This window comes from Nyctereutes procyonoides, unplaced genomic scaffold (genome assembly GCF_905146905.1).
Source record: "Nyctereutes procyonoides isolate TBG_1078 unplaced genomic scaffold, NYPRO_anot_genome, whole genome shotgun sequence".
Taxonomy (NCBI): domain Eukaryota; kingdom Metazoa; phylum Chordata; class Mammalia; order Carnivora; family Canidae; genus Nyctereutes; species Nyctereutes procyonoides.
In genome coordinates, this window is record NW_026575139.1 from 22326009 (window position 1) to 22347428 (window position 21420).

Genomic DNA, 21420 nt, shown 5'->3' on the forward strand with positions numbered 1-21420 from the left:
ATGCCATTTCTGCCAGCAATAAGGTTTCTTGGCATTGTTTATCCCAGAGCCATCCCCACCTCGTCTTCCATCAGTGAGGGGAGCGGCAGCTTTGTACCAGTCTGCAGAAAGGAGACTAGATCAGGAATGCTGCTGAGAGGCAGGGATTCCTTCATGCCTCTACACTTACCTGGAATATAAACAAAACCTGTTTTTTTTCCCCCTTGAATTCAGTATCTTCAAGGGAACTCATTAATACCAGCCACCCAATCAACAGGTTCCAGATATGTACGTTTTTTAAATTACGTTTATTTAGCGTATGTACACATAAAAGAGAAATCGCCCTCTGATCCCACCCAGCAGAAAACATGCACAAACCCAAGGTATATGTGGAGGGAAGGGGCCCCAGCCCCAAGTTAGTGGTTGGGATGGTGCAATCCTGGGAGTCCCAAGCCCCAGTCAGGAGAGAGCTGGCCCGAAGTAGCGGGCAGCCCCCCTGCTGCCAGCCCTAAAATAAGCGTGCGCCATAGCCAAAGGTCTGTTTGATGCCCTCAAAGTAGTACCGCTGCCAGCCCTGCCGCGTCCTCTCTTCCTCGGGGGCAGGGATGCCTCTGCCTTCCATGCACAGCTCAGTCTCTCCATTCTTGTCAAGGAAGGTCAAGGTGATGGTGGCAAAGTGCCCTGGAGAAAGGCAGAGAGGAAGGGGGGTTTCAGATCCATGGTTTCCAATCAGGATTTGAGACAGGGGAAAAGAGAAAGAGTTCTGGAGGGTAATAGCAATAAGCAAATAAATGTACTTACCTTCTGGCCAAGATTTAAACCTCCATTTCATCACAATAAGTTTCTCAGGGACCTAAAATATCAAAGACATTGGTCTGTACTGTGGACTACAACATACCCCATCCTGGTAGGGAGTGGCCACCTGCCTTCCGTACGGTCTATCCTCTGTGCAATTCTACAACTTAGAGGCACAAAGTGGACCACTACTGGTGGCTTCTGCACCAATACCAGCTGCGGCTTCTCCTCTTACGCCCCAATTGGGTCCGGTCAGCTGTGCCCAGGTGACATTTCAGTGATGCAAATGGAAAATCACTAGCCACCAACATATAGGACCCTCTTCCACAAAGAATTTCTTCAGGAAGAACTAATTTTACTCCACTAAGGGGAAAAAAATCAATATTTTATTTTATTTTTTTTTAAATTTTTATTTATTTATGATAGTCACAGAGGGAGAGAGAGAGGCAGAGACACAGGCAGAGGGAGAAGCAGGCTCCATGCACCGGGAGCCCGACGTGGGATTCGATCCCGGGTCTCCAGGATCGCGCCCTGGGCCAAAGGCAGGCGCCAAGGGGAAAAAAGGCGCTAAGGGGAAAAAAATCAAGCAAGAGAATTCAACTACAACATTTTTTTGAAGATCAAAAATGAGGTTTTTTTTTTTTTTTTTTTTTTTTACTAACTGGAGAGATTAAATTTTACCTACAGAGCTGAAAAAAAAAAAAGAAGGAACGATACATTTCTTCTGACCAAAGACTACATCCGGGGTCTGGCGCCAGCAGGCACTCACCAGATCGGTGAACTCCCCAGAGACGTTGCCATCTACCAGGTGAAACTTCCCACCTCTGTCTGCTTCTAACATCGCAGGAGCATGGGTAAAGGCCTGAACGAGCTGTACGGGGAAAAAGGAGGTACGAAGATGTCCTTCTTAGTGGGACCCAGGGACAAATGCCAGCAGATACCTGCACGCCTCGGCTCTCATTTCCAAAGGCACCACTTTGCCCAATTACCAGGTTCTATTCTGTTCCACTACAAAGAAGAGCCCCTACTCAAGGCTCTGACTGGAGTGATGCTTTGTGAATCCAAGATGCCATTACTTCAGATCCATTCACTTTTCTAACAAGAATGCTTCCAGTGGTGCCCACTTAGACCACCCGAAACCAGTATATGGGAGGAAAAAGAAGGCATGTTCACTTTGATGAGGAGGTCCAACAGAAGGGTTTTTCCTTTGCCTCTGCCTCTATGAGGAAAACCTCAAAGCTCCGCTTTTCAGTACCTGCTCTGCACAGAGGGGATGTGCCCACAACCCAAGTCACCTAGAACAGCAGATGCCCTGAGGCCTGAAGGACAAGATTATACTTACCTCTTGGGTGGTAAAGACTCTATAGAGCTCCTCTGGTGATGTCAGGAAGGTTTCTCTAAGGGTGATCTTACAAGTGGGGATTTTGACACCAACAGGTCTGGCCTGGGTTTTTGAAGGAGCAGACTTAGCCTGTGGAAGCGGCAGCGAGAAAGGTTTAGAGTGATGGGGAAACCTGCATTAACGTGGCTTCCAGGACAGGCATGTTATTCATCCTCACAAACTTCTTCGCCTCCAGGGCTAATTCTTCCAGGGGGTTGGAGGGAATATGTATGGATGTTTCAGTCATGAGGGGAACTTGCCCAGAATGTCCTCAATTCCCACTGAAATAATATTCTCGGTGAAGGAGGAGAGATACTGAACACTCCCACTGACCAAAGGACATGGCACATCATTTGGTATTTCTGAGGTCCTTGTGTCTAATTTTCAGGAAAAAATGGTGCTTAAACAGCTGGAAGCAGCCACCTCCCCTCCGGAATTCCCTTCACTATGCTGACAAAGGGCAACAGAGCTGCAAACCAAGTGCTGAGCCTGAACCACACAAATTCCACCTCCACAAAAAATATTTCCTCACCCTGTAAATGTGGTGAAATCAATCAATTTCCTGACAGGTGAATGTAGTGATCTCACCCCAGTACCTTCCTGAGACCTCTGGTATCAGAGGAGCAAATATCAACACCTCAGTTAGGAATAATACTGAAGACACATATAAAAACCAATCTGTGTTCACAAACTCCTCTAACTGGGGTGAAATGCAATGAAGAATCAAACTCTGAAGCCCCTGACAGTTTCCATTTGCTCTAGGAGTCTGTTATAAATGAATGAAAACCAGGTTACAGAAGGACAGACCAAGTAACTACATATCGAGGACTCTGTAAAAAGCACCGTGGGCAGATCATATGTCGCTCTGGCTTGGAGGTTAAGGTCAGCGAGAGCGAGCACGCGCATGGAAATATCATTGACTTACCTTGCGCTCCTCAGTTTTCAGTGCTGGCTGCCCGGCTGGGTCTACTGACTCTCCATTCATTGTAGGCAAGATCATGCCCTGCGTGAACTCTGAAAAGATAAAAAATCCCCGCTCCTGGAAGTTATTTCTTAGTTGCTGAGATTTCGGGCCTCTTTAGAGTTTGACAAACATGGCCATCTTACCCCAGAATGAGGTAATGACAAAGAAAAAAGAGTCTATCTACTTCAGGCCTTTACCTCCGGCCTATGCCAGACAGGTATCTGAGTGTACGCTGTAGAATATGGAACGTTAAGGGTCATTTAAAACCCGACTCCATTAGAAGCATTACAACTTGTTAAATGTACATGAGGTCTACTATGGATAATAGTGAATGAACATAGTGGCACTTCCAATGACTTCAAGAATAGGGCAAGACGCCCTTGGATGCAGATCTGTCCCCCTCCTCCATTCTGCCTCACCTCTGCAAAACAGCCACAGCTAGTTCTGGCACCAGAGCACTTTGATTCCCACCAAAAGAGGGATCACCCCTGACAGTCACTCTATGCACTCCAACACCAAGACCAGAACACACTGGCATAACTGGAATTCTAAGGGAGAGCTCAACTACCTGCAACCTAAAAACCCCCTAAGCGTCCCTGGAGAATGCCTATTAAAGATAGTCTAGGACTGTGCTCGAGCAGTGAGTCTGGGGATGCCAAGTCTTTAGATTAGCACAGTCCAACAGAAATACAAGGTCAGCCTCAGAAAGAATTTTACATTTTCTACTAGCCACATTATAGCCATAAAACAAACAAGTGAGGTTCAGTTTATTAATTAATCCAATATATCCAAAATATGTCAAGATCATCGTTATAAAAAGCTGTTGATATTTCACAGTCTTTTTTTTTTTGTACCAAGTTTTCAAAACCCACTGTATTTTATACTCATGGCACAACTCAATTTGTACTAGCCGTATTTCAAGAGCTCAACAGTCAATAGGTCATCAGGCAAGTCATCCCTACATCTTTCCCTTATTGAGTTTAAAGACTGACTTTGAGATGAATAAGCCCCCTCCCCCAAAATGTTCACTCATTTGGCAAACAAAGGACTATCGGATCCCTTAATCAGTCTGATGACCAGGGGTGGGGGGGAACTACCTCCTCAAGGCATACATTACTACTCAAGGGATACCTGTTTTGAGGGTGCTGATGTAAATTCCCATTGCTTCTCTTAGAAGTTTCACCCCTTCTTCCTTCATTAAGGCCACGAGATTTGTGTCAGGCTCATCTTTGGCAAGGCTCACACTAATCTGAGTGAAAGATCAGAAGTAGGTGGTAAATAACTTGAGGGGCACCCACAATGTGGAATGTGGGTGCTGAGCAATCAGATAACTGCTGACATTTCCAAAGGAAATGTGTGAGGGCTGGGGTATCTTTCCAAACCCCATGAGTGTTCCTTCTCCAGTTCTCTCTGCCAAAGCCAAGGTGGCTAACGTTAGAACACATTACTAGCTGAAACAAAGTAATTAAATAAGCACAAGCTGTGCCGGAAGCTCCCAACAGCACCACAGACCTAGAAGATTATCTGCAGAATGAGGTTCTGAATGGTTGGACCCAGCCTGGGCTTTAATCTTGAAATCATTTTTCTCATCTGAGAAGAGGATATGGAAGACTCAGATGAAGAATTAAGAAGCACAAACCTCTACTTCATCCACACTGTTTTCATCAGATAAATTGGGGATCTCCACATGTCCCTTGTACTGCACTCCGGACTTAGAGGTACCTGTCAAAAGCAATGCAATGTCATTAGTCTCTCCCTCTGCAGACAAAGTTGGCTCTGGACGCCTAACTACTCCTCTGCTTATATTTCTTTTGAACTACTGAACTGACCCTCTTTATTCTAGAGAATGTCAGATACAATCAACCCTCCCCCAGTTCCCCAGAAGAAAGGTCTTCCTTCATTAGATCTGCGGGCCAGCTGTGTGATTACCGTACGGGACTAAGGGCTTTGCGGATGTGGCACTAGTGTGAATTCTGCCCAGGAGGATTCGGGTCAATAATCAAGGCAGTCAGTTCTGCTAGGATCCTTGTTCTGAAAATACAAACTTGTTCCCATGCGACTGACCTACTAGAGAACAATCTGATCACAGCATGAATTCCATGCTTCCTAACATGAGACTTCTTCCATGAGAAACACTAGGTGCACACATAGGACTACACCCAGCTGAAAGGAGCCGGACAGGAATACACAAGACAGGATCTCCTCAAACATTTATCTCCCAGCAACCTCAGTTCCCCATGTGTTCCGAGCCATGCCACCCACACTGGGGTCCGTAATGTTCCCTCTGATTTCATCAGTTGACCCTCCAAGCACCAATTCACAATAACCCACCTGCTGCAACCCTTCTGATACCTGCTTTCACAAGTGAACTTCAGATCTTTTTCAAAGTAAAGCAGCACGTTTACTATATTATTCATGTATTTCTTCCCATATAGCATGTAGAACTGTGCTATCAATTTTTACATTCCTAAATTTTAAAAACGTGTCACCAATGAAGGTTTTGGGTGTTGTGTCGTGTCCCTAACCCTATCTTCCCTATAAGCCCTGTGGTTTTGGTTGAGCAATTTTGCACAGTGTGGTGATTTTTAGAACACGTGGGCGACATTATAGCAGAACTGACTATATTTCAAAATTGACCAACAGGACATTTATTTATCTCCACTTCTCTTGACATCAGCTTCTCAATCTATAAAAAGAGGACCGGGTAAGAGGACACCTAAAGGTTCCTTTCAGACTACTATATTTTAGTAGTTTTTTAAAAGGTCATGAACAGATGGATTTACTTTTCCCCTCTTTATTACCATTTACTTAAGAAATGCTCATTGAAGCACAAATCTCTTGTATGTTTTGCCCCCTACATGTACTCCTTTAGCTTTAGTGCCTTTTGAAATTCAGCCTCTCAACTGTCAGGACCATCCAGGTGGGGCGCACACATGGCTCTAATTCTTTGCCAATGCCATCACAGAAGGGACATAAACGAGAGAGTAAAACTGCCCCAAATTATAGTCACATAGAAACTTCATTAGCATAATAATGGTCTACACTGGTAGAGTCACACTGGAGAAAGCAAAAAAAAAAAAAGATCCATACCCCCCAAAAATTTGCTTTCCCACCTTTAAATCAATCATCCAAGAGATAAAAAGTTAGCTAGTGTGAGAAATGTTACCTCATTTAAAATGTCCTAACATATTTGTGGCCCAAAAATTCAGTGGCCCAACTGCCTCACTGATGGGGACTTTTGAGACCCACGGAGAGAAAAATGCATTTAGTGTTCATCCCCTAGGGGCAGAGAAATTTTGGCACCCAATACTGATTTCCTCAGGACTCCAAAGCAGCACTGTCTCCCTTCAAGAGTTCCCAACTCCCCCCAAACCATTCTCCCTGGCTCCTTAGCAAGTCAAGCAAAATGCAGTTAACTTTTGTCCTAACAGTCCAGCATAGACTTACCTGTCCAGTTTAGTTTGATGCTCCACTCATAAAAGAAGATAAGTTTGCCTTTGCGGTTGTTAATGGATGCCTCTCCATCAAGCTTATTTACTTCGGTCACCTCACATTTGCCTTCCTCATTTTGCACCTGCACTGCCAGGAACAGTGTTTTCAGCTTATCCGTGGACCAATTTGAGGCATCCCTCTCTGTCCTGCAAAACAGAAAATAAAGCTATGGACCAGCAGCCAAATGGAAGAGACTGCTTGCTCTGTGCAAAAGAATTCAAGGCTACAAGAGGCCTGACAAATAGTTTGAAAAAAAAAAAAAAAATCAGTCCCACTCTAATTCGTCCACAAGCGTGTTACTCCGTTTTAGGAAGACAAGGACTCCCATATGGTCAACAAAGACAACCACGGCTGCGTGGAATGGTTACAAATCAAATGGAAAATGATGCCTTCCATCCTCAGCATGATGCTGTAGGGTCAAGTATGTGACACTTCAACACGGTGCCCCCGTTTGACCAAATGGAAAACCGTGACCATCTCGCTGAGGTCAGGAGCACAAGAGTGGGCCGTGCAAAGCAGTATTTAACTCACAAGCCCAGTAAGTAATAAACCCATCATCTTGACCTCATTAGCACAGCGGGCTGACCTGTCAAATTCAAACGGTGCTAAAAATCCCCTACACGTTCCGTGTCCTCCAGGTGGCCGTGGAAGCAATGTTAAGTCCAGCACCCTTGTATGTTAAGAGGAGAGGAGGCAGGCCGGGATACAGAGAAGGAAAATCACACTCTGCCTCCCCATGTGCTTAACAGTAGAGAAACCAGCAGCAAGAAGAGCCGCCACAGGGAAAAGATACAGTAAAGACGGTGTGACCAAAGTTCAGGGGAGTGAAAAGATACGGAAATAGGACTTTTAATGTCATAACGGAGAATAGGCTTTTGGTTGCATTATAAAACCACGACTGCCCGGCAACCAGGGGCAGCCCCGGGAGTTACAACACAACCCAAGGGAACAGTTCCGGGTGAGAGGCCGTGGCATCCTCAGCATCCCTGAGCTCTCAGCACCTGCGGAACACGCTCCGAACCTTTGCCCTCTGGACTCCGGCAGTGGTCCCCTACGGCTGACTCGGAAGCTCACGCGTAAGCCGCAGGACAGCAATTCCAGCGCCCCGGCCTCGAGCCTAACACGGCGGTCCCCCGACACAGTCCAGGGCGGCGCGGGTCTCCCCGACTCCTCCGGCCACGTGTGGGAAGCACGTCCCCGCTCGCGGCGGGCGCAAGCATGGGCATGGGCCAGGGCGTTACGTTCCCGGGCTCCTGGAACCCTCCTCTGGGCGCAGCCCTCCGCGCCGCCCCCTGGCCCTCCGAAGAGCGAAACAGAGGCAGGTGGTGGTGTGTGGAGGGGCCCGGGGCCACGGACCCCGTGCCGCGGCGAGGACCTCCCCTCGTGTCCCCGCAGGGCTGCCCCGGGCCCCAGCTTTGTTCCGGCCGAGGCTCCGGGACCCGCACCCCCGGCTGGGCCGGGCCCTCCCGCGGCCTGGCCCGCTCGCTGGCCCTCACCAGTGCCAGTTGTTGACGTTGGTGGCGTCCGCCCGCTCCTCCACGATCCAGCGTGGGTCGCCTTCACCCCACTTGGCCATCGGCTCTCCTGTCGCACCGCCACCAGCGCCCGAGCAGCCGCAGCCACAGCCTCCGGACCGCCTGGTCCCAGCCGCCCGGCAGCGCCTGGAAACTACTAGAAGCGGCCGCAGAACCTCCTGGCTTGCTTTTCCCTCCACCCCCCGCCCCTCCCCGCCTTAACTTCCGGCTCCTCCTCACTCCCACCGGGTACTTCCGTTTCACCTCGTCGGGTTTTACTTTGTGCCTGTTCGAGAGTTCTTGCAGGCTCCCTCGGGTTACCTCGAAAGGGGTCCGAAATGCAGCCGCTCACACAACCATTCATCACCCGTAAAGGCCACAAAGAACACGTCCCATTGTTCCCCGAGCCTCTGAATTGGCCCCCCTGAGCCTCATGGGAGTTGTAGTCTTGTTGAATAATCTGCTGGATAACCGCGGAAGGTCGCGCTAAAAGTAAAGGAAACGATTTAAGCGCGGAGCGCTGGGAGTTTGGGGAGTTGTAGTCAAGGAGCCCGGCGTCACGTCCAGAACCGAGCGTGACGGTGGAGACCGAAAAACTACAATTTCCAGCATGCCCTGCGGCCTCAGTCTTGACTCACGTTCCCTCCTTCCTTCCGCTCCACCCCGCGACTGCTCGCTTCCGCCTGTTTTCTATGCCGCTCAGTCTGGCTAGGAAGGGTGGTCCAGCGGCGGAAGAGTCTGACGCTGTCCCGAAAGGGTGGGCTCGGTGTGGAAGAGGTGAGGGTGTCCCAAGCCGTTTGGGCCGCGGGTCTAGCTGGTTCCAGAGTCTCCGCAAACTTATCCGTTCCCCCCTATTCTCTGGGGCGTCCCTAGACGCTTCCCCACCCGCCGCCCCGGCCTGACCCTTCCAGTCGGAGCGACCGAGTACGCTCGGGGTTGGGACTGTAAGCGGATTCCAATCCAATCCAATCCAATCGACACTGGATTTTGAAGGATCATTCACTCTGCCAGCGATCCGCCGGGCTCTGGCTACTGCCGTAGACCCGTGGCTTCCCGGACGGTCGCCCGGAGACTCCTCCTCGGTTAACCCACATTCCCTGGGCTTGGGTCATGGCCTCACAGGGAAAGGCCTGGCTCAGAAGTTAATAATTGGATCTGAGTCTCGGGAGCTGGTTTGTGAAGCAGCGAACGTGTCGGTCGTGGATTTTTTTTTTTTTTTTTTTTTGGCCGATGCCTGTTTTCCTTTGTTGTGTGCTTGGATTTGCTACCCCGTCTCGTGGGCTCCCAGTAAACAGGTGACGATAGGGACAAGCCTCTGCCGCCGTACCTGGGATCATGTTGAAGCACCTCTTTCAGTCACTCTTATAATCGCACCCGGTCGTTGTAACTTCTAGAGCCGTCAGATCTTTATCTCCTTCCTTGGCACAGGTAAAGCCAGCTAGGTTCTGATTGGGCCTTCGCAGTACACATTGGTGTCAAGTGTCACCCCTGCGGTTGCGTGATTTAAAAAGATTCCAGAAATTCTCTGGTGGATTACTGGGCTCGTTAGACACATCCTATGCTGGTTTGCAGATACTTACAGATATTTGTTTACCGCAGTGAAGTATCGACCTGCATTAGTTTTTCCTAGAGTGAAACAGAGAAGGGCCCTGCGTGTCAGAGTGGAAGGGATCCGGCAGCCGGGAAACCTGGGTTATAGGAGCAATTAGCAAAGTGGTTCTGGTACCTAATCCTTTTGTGCCTCGTATTCCTCGTCAGTGAAATAGAGATGGAATCTGCCAGGCCCACGTTTGCAGAGCTGTTGTGAGGATGACCGAGCGCTCTAGAAGTTGGCATCTGTGCCGGGGACCTTTCTGTGCTCCATGCAGGTCTTGAGTGTTTGTGATAGTCACTCTCAGTATTTTTGTGTCAGATTAATTTTTTTTTTTTTTAGATCTTTAGGATTGCTTATAAATATTACCTTTTTTCTAATTACCATGATACTTTATTAATAAAAACAGTGAGCATTAGTTTTGTGTCAGGCACTACACGCTCTACGTATATTAAGTAGTTTAAGCCTTAAAACAATTTTGTAAGGTAGGTGTCTATTGTTATGCCCATTTTACAGATAAGGAAACCAAGATGGAAAGGTGTCAGTAAAATTCACCATACCAGAAGGAATTGACATTCAGTATTTACTTTTCTGCTAGGTGTTTCCTAAGTCCTCTTTCTTCTTCATTGCAGTCCTGTGAGGTAGGATGCCGTTTTCTCCAAGGTTTAGAAGTAAAATTATTTAAGCAGTTTGCTCAGAATTGGGAAACCAAGATTTGAATTCAAAGCTACCTGCTATAAATAAAGCTTGTGCTTGTCCCACCATGAGGGATGATTTCCTTGTATCTGCCAGCTTCACTTGGCTTTAAATATACAGAAGGATTTTTAAGTTACATCTGGGTTCAGTAGAAATCAATTAGTGATGTCTACCATGGGAAGGGATCAGATAGTAGAAAATTCCCACCATATCTTTAAATCCCTGTATCTCCTGAAAACAAAGGAACCAGGAAGCGAGAGCACAGATGATTCCCTGGCTTACAGTGATTCGACTTACAATTTTTCGACTTTATGATGATAAGAAAGTGATATATATATATATATATATATATATATATATATATATATACTTTTTTTTTTTTTAAAGTAGTCTCCAGGCCCAGTGTGGAGCTAACACGGGGCTTGAACTCAAGACCCTGAGATGAGATCAAGAGATGGACCCTTAACCGACTGAGCCATCCAGGGACCCCAAAAGTGATACACATTCAGTAGAAACCGTAGTTTGAACTTTGAGTTTGGATCTTTTCCTGGGCTGGCAATATACAGCACAATACTCTTGTAGTGCTGGGCAGCAGCAGTGAGCCACAGTTCCTAGTCAGCCACACGATCACAAGGGTAAACAGCTGATACATTTAAATTATTCTGCACCCATGCAGTCATTGTTTTGTTTTGTTTTTAAGATTTTATTTATTTATTCATGAGAGAGAGAGAGGCAGAGACACAGGCAGAGGGAGAAGCAGGCTCCATGCAGGGAGCCTGACATGGGACTCCATCCTGGGTCTCCAGGATCAGGCCCTGGGCTAAAGGCGGCGCTAAACTGCTGAGCCACCCGGGCTGCCCAGTCATTCTGTTTTTCACTTTCAGTGCAGCAGTCAATAAATTACATGAGATAGTCAATACTTTATTATGAAATAGGCTTTGTGTTAGATGATTTTGCCCAACGATAGACTGATGTAAATATTCTGCGCACATTTGAAGTAGGATAGACTAAGATGTGCCGTTTAACATTTTCCGGGTAGGATATTTTCAACTTATGTTATATTTATTAGGATGTTAACCCCATTACAGGTGGAGGAGTATCTAGAGTATGTTAAGGGCCATCAGAAGCTTCAATGGGGACTCTTGGGTGGCTTAGTCGGTTAAGTGACTGACTCATGATTTCGGTTCAGGTCATGATTTCAGGTCATGAGATTAAGTCTCAAGTCATAGAGAGATGAGAGCGTGATATTTGCCAGTTTTATTCATTGCAGTATTCCTGGAACCTAGAACAGTGCCTCCAAGGTGGCGCTCAATATATGTTGAATAATACATGAATGCAGTTATCATCTGTTTTGTTGATGCTTTGATTGATCTTGTATATTCAGCAAAACTTGTAATGTGTCCTTATAACTCATGCTTGTCTTGTGCTGTTACCCTTATATGTATCGATACTGAATACTCCAGTTCTGTTGTAGGGTCCTTCAGAAGAGGGACTGTGTCTTGCATTTTGTAAACATCCCTCAACACCTGAGAGAGTGTCTTGAACAGAGTAGGTGTTCTAGGAATGAATGACTCCTTGTGGGTAATTAGAGGATCAGAACTCTGGTTTGATCAGTTGGAGACCCAATGATCTGATTTTATGAGACAGATTTAGTATTTGCTTTCTCAGCTTTTAAATATCTCCAATTACTGCAGGATGGGGTGGGAGGCAGAGTTTGTGGTGAAGGAACCTAAAGCTTTTGGAGCTCTTTTGAAAGCAGTCCAGGAAAGGACAAATACATGTCTTATTCTCGCTCTAGATGAATCGGACAAAGGGTGATGAAGAAGAGTATTGGAACAGCTCCAAGTTCAAGGCTTTCACCTTTGATGATGAAGATGATGAGCTCTCACAGGTAGGTTTTCATGAACAGTTGCTGCAGATCACACCTCCGCCACAGTGCCACTCTCCAATTCCTTCTCCTTACATCTTTGGGAACCTGGGTTTTGACTGTGTCTCTATTGGGCTCTATTGTTTTGGGTCAGATCTTCAGAAAAATCTTCATAGAGAAGAGCCTTCAAAAAAGAGCCAGAAGGATTGTAAAAACCAACTCTCTGCTCCTCTTACTTTTATGCGTAAGGTGATTTATTCCTTTCAGTTTCTCCCCCCCCCCCCAGGACCCCAAGTCTTTTATTATGTGATATAATTTGTTATTTTTGAATGATTGAATGATGAACTGGATTGAAAGTTGCTTCTTTTTTTTTTTTTTTTTTGAAAGTTGCTTCTTTATTGCATCTGTTTTACAAATGGGGAGATGGATTTATTTTTGGAGAAATGGATAAACTTAGGCTTACACAGCAAGTCATTGCCAGGTATATGATCAGAACTTAAAAACAGCTTTGATACCTTCTAACTCTTGCCACTGGACTGCAATGTTGGCTAAAAAGCAATGTTTTTTTCTTGGCAAATATCTAGCAGGCTAGGCTTTCAATTGCAGAGGGTGAAATGTTGGCCATCTTTAAATTTCAATTGCTCAGCCTTCTTGGTTGTCAGAGAGGTGAGAAGTAGTGATTGCCTGAGTGCCCTGCCTTATATCCCTCTGCAGTTAAAGGAATCCAAGAGAGCAGTGAATAGTCTTCGTGACTTCGTGGATGATGAGGATGACGATGACCTGGAGAGAGTCAGCTGGAGTGGGGAACCTGTGGGAAGTAAGTAGAGGAGGCTGTAGGAAGGGATTGATATTCAGGGTTCTTGTCACTCTGAAGACCCCACTTGCTTGTCTCCTCAGTGCTTGTCAGGAAGGGGAAGGAGGGTAGACTATTTTTAGATGAACATACATTTGGAAATTTAACCCCAGAAGAAATTTGAGGAAAAAACAGCAGTAGTTTCCATATGGCTCTCTAGGTCTGCCATCCTGGGGCTAATGCTTGGCTGGCTGTTTCAGACTCACTTGGGGTGCTTGTTAGGTTCCTAGGATTTACTTCAGAGAATGATTCAGTAGGTCTTGGGGATAAGGGTGGAGTGGGGGTCTTAATTTGCAATAGGTACTGCAAGTGCTTCTAATAGTCAGTCATATTTGGAATTGCTGGCTTAATTGCTCTTAACTGGCTGGCAGGGGACGCCTGGGTGGCTCAGTGGTTGAGTGTCTGCCTTTGGCTCAGGGAGTGATCCCAGGATCTGGGATCAAGTCCCACATTGGGCTCCCTGTGAGGTGCCGGCTTCTCCCTCTGCCTATGTCTCTGCCTATCTCTCTCTCTCTCTTTCTCTCTCTCTCGTGAATAAATAAATAAATCTTAAAAAAAAAAATAACTGGATGGCAGGACTGACTTCCTTAGCCACTGGATCTCGCTGTCTAGCTGTCTTATAATACCAGTTAACACCTTTGCAGAATCCATCTGATTTTTAGAATATTTTTAAAATTTTTCTTAATATAGGAAATACCATCAGGATTTAAAAATCAAATATTTTAGGCATACGGTGTAGTTTCCCTCCCACACTATCCTGCATCTACTATTCTTAGTCCCTTCTATCCCAAAACACTGCTGTTGTTTCCTTCTTCTGTTTCAACTAAAGATTCTTTTTACATTTGGGAATGCATATAGGAATATGCATTCTTATTCCCTTTTTTACACCAGTGGTAGCATGCTTTATACCCTGCTGTTTTCACTTGGCAATATAGTTTGGAGATCTTTCTATATCAGTACATTAAGAAGTTTCTCATTTTCAGCAGCATAGCATTACATTGTGTAGATTTCCCATAACTTATTTAATCACTTTTGATGAACTTTAGATTGTTTCCAATCTCTCCTTGTTTATATTGCTATCAATAACCTTGTTTTTTGTCCAATATGAGTACATGAAAGGTCAATTTTTATTTTTGTTTTTATTTTTTTTGAAAGGTAAATTTTTAGAGTGGAACTACTGGCAGAGGTATTTGCATCTGCATGGCGTAGATATTGCCAAATTGTTCTCCACAAGGGTTGCACCAGTGTACTCCCACCAGCAATGTTTGAGTGTTCCCATTTCCCCACAGCCTTACCAACAGAGTATTACCAAACTTTGGATCTTTGCCAATCTTTTTTTTTTAAAGTTCTTTTTTTTTTTTTTTTTTAGATTTTATTTGTGGGAGAGAGAGTGTAGAGTAAGAGAGACAGAGCATAAGAGAGATAGGGCCAGGGTGAAGGTGAGGGATGGAGGGACAGAGGGAAAGGCCGGCTCCCTGCTGAGCAGGAGCCCAATGCAGGCTTAGTCCCATCACTCCGGGATCATGATCTGAGCCACCCAGAAGCCTCAGATCTTTGCCAATCTTATAGGGGCCTGTAGTATCTCAATGTACTTTACTTTGTGTAATTCTCTTATTAAGTGTGAGCTTGAGCATCTTTTTATATGTTTAACAGCCACTTGAATTTCTGTGATCCATTTATTGATTTCCTTTGTTCTTTTTTCTGTTGATTAATTCTATTTGATTTTATCCTTCCTCCCTGCCCCAAATTTTTAAGTCCAAGGCAATAAGGGACCAGGGCCTCTGGTGAAAAACTTTTAGTGTTTGTCAGAATGCTGAATGTCGAGAATTATTATGAATGAGAATCATTGATTTAGTTCCTACTATCTCACAGGTATCTCATGGTCCATCAAAGAGACTGCTGGAAATAGTGGGTCAAGCCAGGAGGGGCGTGAACAGCTAAAGAGCCGAAATAGCTTCTCCACCTATACACAACTGCCCAAACCTACTTCTACTTACTCCCTGAGCAGCTTTTTTAGAGGTAAAGAGCACTGGTTAAAGGGACAGAGAGTCCTTGTTTTCTCTTTTCAAAAAACCACTCAGGCTATAATTTTCATTTACTCTGGAAGAAAAAGATTATTGGCAGATAAAGAATTATCTTTGGAGCTGGCAGTTGGGGATTAGAAGTGGGAGCAATGAGAGAGAAATTCAGAGGGATGGGACTGGGTTTCAGGAACGTGAACAAAACTGACTTTAGCTGTGTTGGCAAGTTTTGAATAAATTTTCCTGGGTCTGAATACCAGAATACCCCCTTGCATTGCTGTTGGGAATCCCAGTGCAATGCCAGTGAGAATATAAAATGATACAGCCACTGTGGGGCACAGGATGGCAGTTCCTTCAAAAAAGTAAGCCAGACATACAAGGACAGATACTGTATGATTCCATTTCTAGAAGATAGCTAGAGTAGTCGGGTCCATAAAGACAGTAAAATAGTGGTCACCAGGGGCTGGAGGTAAGGAGGAATGGGGAGTTACTGTTTAATGGGTACGGAATCTCAGTTTAGGATGATGAGAAAGTTCCAGAGATGTATACTGGTGATGGTTATACAGTGTGAATGTACTCAGTACCACTGAACCACATTTAAGAATGGCAAAAAATGTCAAAGTGCATGTCACGTATATTTTACCACAATTAAAAAAATTTTCCTCCCTATGTTTTTCATGGCATCTCAAATTTCTAAAGTTGAATGCAATTTTTTTTTAAGCCTCAAGTTCCCATATTGCATAAAAAAGGTTCTATACATACTGCATCCCTAACCAGCTCTGAAATGGCTCTTCCCTTATGTGTTCTTTACCTTCAGGGAGAACTAGACCTGGAAGTTTCCAGTCCCTTTCTGATGGTAAGCATTGACCCTCTGTTCTTGATTGCTGTGGGAGATGTTACTGCTATGGGGTACAGTCTGGGGAGTCATGGGGACAGGTGGTAATTAGATGAAATTTCTTCTGAATCTAGCACCATTATTAGAGAAATTTTCTGATACTGAGGAAGGAGGTCAAGATCATTCTGGTTATAGAAGCAAAGAGTGATTTCTAGGGATACTGTCTTTGGGGAGGAGCTGAGGTCTACTTTGGGCCATAAAGATGCCTGGGAACCTCACAAGTCAAAAAGGTGTGTGTGAGAAGGAAGCAGTAGAGAAAAGGATTGACATGAAGGTGGTGTCCTTCTGAGCCAGCTGCCTGTTCTTTTTCAGCTCTGTCAGATGCACCTGCCAAAAGCTATGCTCCAGAGCTGGGCAGACCCAAGGGGGAGTACAGGGTGAGTCATATCTTATACTTTACATAGTTCAAAGCACTTTGACACATATTATCTTGCTTGATCTTCCCAACTTTTTGAGCAGCTATTGTTTTAACTTTTTTGTAGACAAGAATACTGGATATCTAAATATCAGTGCTTGCTCTGGGTCTCATAGCTATGAAGTGGTAGAAGTGGGACTCAAAATCTATTTTTCTGATTCTGTCTTAGCACACTTTCCTTAACCATTGTACTGGTTTTGGGAGGCAGTACTTTGAAACTTTTGATCATTGCTGTGGTCTGGAAGCTCAGTGGAGCTCATATTCCCAAGAAGCACATAACAAAGCAAACTGATTCCTAAGGAAGAAACTGTATCATAAAGTCCAGAAGAGGAACACGTCTTCCTCTTCCTTCTGTCTGCAAAGCCATTAATTAGAATCCCCAGATGCGACTAATTGTATCTAGGGAATGAAGTCCTGAATCAGGAGGCATAGGGTTTTGTCATTCATTTCTTTCCTTCTTTGATCCATCTCTTCTTGCCTGAATTGTCCCTGTTCTAATTCCTTCAGAAACTCAGAATGAGACCATTCCTGTTCTTCACTTTTTTTTCTTTCATTCTCTCTCACAAAATATTTCCACATCAGAGAATAAAGATGAGTTTAAGGTGAGAAGCTGGCATACTGATGATTCTGATCCCTTAACTTCCTGAGATTCATGTGTTGCTAATATTCCAGGATTACAGCAATGACTGGAGCCCCAGTGACACAGTGCGACGTCTTCGGAAGGGCAAGGTAAGGCCACTTAGAGAAAGTGTTCTGGTGGGGAAAAACCATTATGGCTGGAGAAATCTATTTGCAAAATACATATATCATAAAGGATATTTATCCAGAATACATAAACAATAATGATTATCTTTAATAAGAAGGTAACCCTTGGGATCCCTGGGTGGCGCAGCGGTTTGGCGCCTGCCTTTGGCCCAGGGCGCGATCCTGGAGACCTGGGATCGAATCCCACATCGGGCTCCCGGTGCATGGAGCCTGCTTCTCCCTCTGCCTGTGTCTCTGCCTCTCTCTCTCTCTCTGTGTGACTATCATAAATAAAATAAAAATTAAAAAAAAAAAATACTTGCTAAAAAAAAAAAAAAAAAAAAAGAAGGTAACCCAAATAAAAAACTTGGCATAAGATTTAACCAGTTATATCACAAGAAGTTCATGAATAGCCAGAGAGCACTTGGGAAGATCCTCTACATCAATAGTCATCAAGAAAATGTGAATTAAAACTGTGAGATACTACTATACAGCCACTAGAATGGCTAAATTTAAAAATATCATTCCAAACATTGGGAGGCTGTAAAGGAGCTAGACCTCTCATACACTGAAAGTACAAAAGGTGAAATGTGAAAACTACTCTGGAAAATAGTCTGGCAGCTTCTTACGAAGTTAAACATACACTTAATTTTATTGCTAGACATTTACAATCCAAGATAAGTGGAAACGTATGCTCAAAGACTCCTTCATACACCGGGGCAACCTGGATGGCTCAGCTCAGTAGGTTGAGTGTCTGACTTTGGTTTCAGCTCATGATCTCAGTGTCCTGGGATTGAGCCCTGCATCAGGCGTGTGCTTTGTGGGAGTCTGCTTGTCCCTCTCCCTCTGTCCTTCCCCCCCATGTGCATGCTCACATGCGTGAGCTCTCTCTCGCACGCTCACTCGCTCTTGCTCTGTCTCTGAAATAAAATCTAAAAAAAAAAAAAAAAAAAAATTTTGTACACAGTATTCACAACAGCCCTATTCATAATAGCCCCCAAAGTGGAAATAACCCAAATATCCTTTAGTAGGTAAATGGATAAATGGTGGTATGTCCATACAATGAAAACTACTTACCGGCGAATCAATGTAGTACTCACCACAACATCTAGATTCCTTTCAGAAATATGATAGTGAAAGAAGTCAGATGTAAAAGGGATGCTTGGGTGGCTCAGTGGTTGAGGGTCTGCCAGGGCGTGATCCTGGGGTCCTGGAATTGAGTTCCACATCAGGCTCCCCGCAAGGAACCTGCTTCTCCCTCTGCCTGTCTCTCTCTCTCTCTCTGTGTCTCTCATGAATAAATTCATAAATAATCTTAAGAAAAAAGTCAGATGTAAAAGAGTATGTATTGTATGAATCTATTCCTGAAATTCTAGAAAAGGAAAACTTTAGTGACTGAAAGATGAGTGGTTGCTAGGAGCTAGGGATGGAAGGGGGCTGTTGACATCAAAGCTGACAAGGATGATGGAGTTGTTCTATATCTTTATTGTGGTGGTAGTTGCATGGAATTTGATATGTACTTGTCAAACTCACTGAACTCTACCCTTAGTAGATTTTATTGTATGTAAATTATACCTCATTAAAAAGAGGGGGGAAGTGATCTCTGCCCTTTGGGTTTGGCAAGACTCCATCAGGACCTTAGGACTTCCTTGCACACTAATTCTGTTCTTCTTCTCCCAGGTCTGCTCACTAGAAAGATTCCGTTCCTTACAGGACAAGCTACAGCTCCTGGAGGAAGCAGTAAGCATGCATGATGGAAACGTAATTACTGCAGTAAGTTGTGGGTTTTGTTTGTTGTTTGCTTAATTGTAGTTTCTCAAAGTCCAATCAGAATAGAACTGTAACATTTCAGGTTAAATGTCTAGTAGAGATCTTGAATTCTTCTTGAAGTGTAGGATTCTCAGTAATATATGCTCTGAGGTTTAGCTGGTAGGAAGTATATTGTATGTGGACGTCTTAATTATAATCAAGAAGCTGCAAGTTGGCCACTCTGTTCTAAAAACTAATCTGAGGTATACTTGGGTGGCTCGGTTGAGCAACCGACTCTTGATTTCAGCTCAGGTCATGATCTCAAGGTCCCACATTGGGCTCTGCACTCAGCAGGGAGCCTGCTTGAGATTCTCTCTTTGCTTGTGCATGAATGCGTGCATGCACATGCTCTCTCTCAAATAAGTAAATGAATCTTTAAAAAAAAATAAAAACATGGAACGCTGGATGGCTCAGCGGTTGAGCATCGGCTTTTGGCTCAGGGCGTGATCCCGGGACCTGACCTCAGGTCCTGCATTAGGCTCCTGCATTAGGCTCCTGCATTAGGGAGCCTGCTTCTCCCTCTGCCTACATTTCTGCCTCTCTCTGTATCTCTGATTAATGAATAAATAAAAACCTTTAAAAAAAATAAAAATAAAACAAAAACAACGAGTCTTTTGAGGGAGATGTATGTGAGAATGGTCTCTCTCAGAGGGAAGTGTCTCTTGCCAGTATGGGAATGGGCAGGTGGACTCCTCTTAGACATAGCTCAATTCTAGATGTCTGTCACCTGTCCTTCTGTCACAGAGGGAAATCTGTTGTCTGGACCTGCCAAGATTCTGAACGAGTCGCTGACCTCATTCCTAAACATCAGGAGCTCAGAGCAAGGCTTTGTGTTTGAGCAGTCAAATTTATTCTTTGTTCCGTTTTCCTCTAGGTTCTGATCTTCCTGAAGAGGACACTGAGCAAAGGTGAGCGTATGTTGAGAGAAATCTTCAGTCAATGAGATGCCTGCTACATTTGAAGGGAGAATGGCTTGGTGGCTTTCCTACAGAATTCACTGTCATCAGCTCTGTTTTAGAGACAGCTGGGGTGGCCTAAAAGTTCAGAGTATCCGTCTCATTTCTGAGGGCAGTTGTTCCTTCTGTAGGGTGATAACTACATCAACTGGAGCCTCCCTATATACTGGACAGATAGATGGCTGTGTTGGTTTGAGGACTTATGTCAGAGTCCATGCTAGGTGCCTACTGATTCGGTTGGTAAGAACCAAAGGCCACCTGAATGGCTAGGGGTTGCCCTGGACCATGGAGTGTGCTGGCAGTGGATTGAGCCATAGGACCGGGTACCATAAAAAGCTGTTTCTCACTTGCGATTAGCTTTGAGGAGTTGTTTGGAATGATGAGGAGCGAGACCAATTTCACAGTTGAGTAATAGGCTTTAATCTTTCCCCACCTAACTCCTGCCTGCCTGCCAGAGATCCTCTTCCGAGAGCTGGAAGTGCGACAGGTTGCCTTGAGACATCTCATTCACTTCCTTAAAGAAATAGGGGATCAAAAGCTGCTTTTAGACCTCTTAAGGTAAGCACTGATCATCTTGTCTGTAGTTACTGAGCACTTTATTCAAAGCACTCTGGAGTATACAAAGAGAGAAGACACGGTCCATTTTTGCTGTTAGATGAGATAATGAAAAATGATGGGAAAATTAATAATACAGCTCAGTCTGTGATAAAATGATACTGTAGCAGATCGTTAAGAACCAGGCCCTGGGGTCCAACATACCTGCATTGCATTGAATACTGGCACCACCGTTTAGTTCATAGAGTCACGTTGAGAAAGTGAGAAGTGAGGATTCCTACCTCAAAGCTTGTGAAGATAAGGAGTTAGTGTGGGGAAAGCACTTAGCATAATGTCTAGTCTGTGTTATTAATATTTTTAAGCATTTTATTATAAAAGACCTAGATTAAGGTATCTTTTATTACTTGGTTCCCAGTGATGCTAGTGAGAAATGCAATGGAAGAGCAGAATAAGCAAGTAAATCTTCAGTCTGGATACGCAAGGAAAGGCTCATGGAAGTGGTTAGGAATTGAGACTAGGTAGGGTTTCTAATAGGTGGAAAGGCAAGAGGTAGGCATACCGGCTGGAGGCCTGGAACAGGGGAGTGTCTTCTACCATGTTTTCCTTCCTTTCCTTTCCTTTCCCCTGCCAGTAGATTAAATTGTATATCTAGTATGTCTTTTCTTCAGTGTCAGGGAAGGGATTGGAACCCCTCTTGAGGCTGATATCTGGTCCAAGGTAACTCCAGTTATCCAGTGACTCCAGCACCGTGATGAGCTGCCCCAAAGACAAAGGTGGGGAAAGCAGTTCACCTGATCAGGGCCAAGATTACAGAGAGTTAGCCAGGAATTTGCAGAAGACCTGTTCATTGAGGCAGGCTATTTCCTCCTTCCCTTCCCGATCAACAAGACTAT

General features: G+C 44.8%; 2 protein-coding genes across 4 annotated transcripts in view; one reads left to right on the plus strand and one right to left on the minus strand.

Moving 5' to 3' along the window:
* Positions 1-268: 268 nt before the first annotated feature.
* On the minus strand, positions 269-8337 carry AHSA1 (activator of HSP90 ATPase activity 1). Its single transcript, XM_055304262.1, has 9 exons — positions 8108-8337; positions 6567-6757; positions 4759-4841; positions 4251-4368; positions 3081-3169; positions 2117-2245; positions 1544-1645; positions 781-832; positions 269-660 (listed from the first exon to the last, which is right to left on the minus strand). The coding sequence occupies exons 1-9, from the start codon at positions 8185-8187 to the stop codon at positions 488-490; spliced, it is 1017 nt and encodes a 338-aa protein (XP_055160237.1). The 5' UTR covers positions 8188-8337; the 3' UTR covers positions 269-487.
* Positions 8338-8795: 458 nt separating this feature from the next.
* VIPAS39 (VPS33B interacting protein, apical-basolateral polarity regulator, spe-39 homolog) overlaps positions 8796-21420 on the plus strand; it is a 32526-nt gene continuing 19901 nt past the window's right edge. For 2 of the 3 annotated variants that reach the window (XR_008661684.1, XM_055304263.1), the window contains exons 1-10: positions 8796-8902; positions 12211-12303; positions 12994-13096; positions 15005-15151; positions 15971-16009; positions 16361-16425; positions 17136-17192; positions 18888-18980; positions 19891-19924; positions 20428-20530. Coding sequence is in view for 2 of the 3 variants with exons in the window: in XM_055304263.1 (XP_055160238.1) it covers positions 12211-12303; positions 12994-13096; positions 15005-15151; positions 15971-16009; positions 16361-16425; positions 17136-17192; positions 18888-18980; positions 19891-19924; positions 20428-20530 (734 nt within the window). In the remaining variant the exon portion in view is untranslated. The other variant, XM_055304264.1, reaches the window with a different exon arrangement.

What these genes read in the sequence shown, in the direction of transcription:
- AHSA1 (XM_055304262.1), bottom strand. Translation starts at nt 8,187, where the DNA reads ATGGCCAAGTGGGGTGAAGGCGACCCACGCTGGATCGTGGAGGAGCGG. An exon ending in TGAAAACTGAGGAGCGCAAG is followed by an intron (nt 2,246 to 3,080) that starts GTAAGTCAATGA and finishes CCGCTTCCACAG; the next exon opens with GCTAAGTCTGCTCCTTCAAA. An exon ending in GAGTCTTTACCACCCAAGAG is followed by an intron (nt 1,646 to 2,116) that starts GTAAGTATAATC and finishes TTCCCCGTACAG; the next exon opens with CTCGTTCAGGCCTTTACCCA.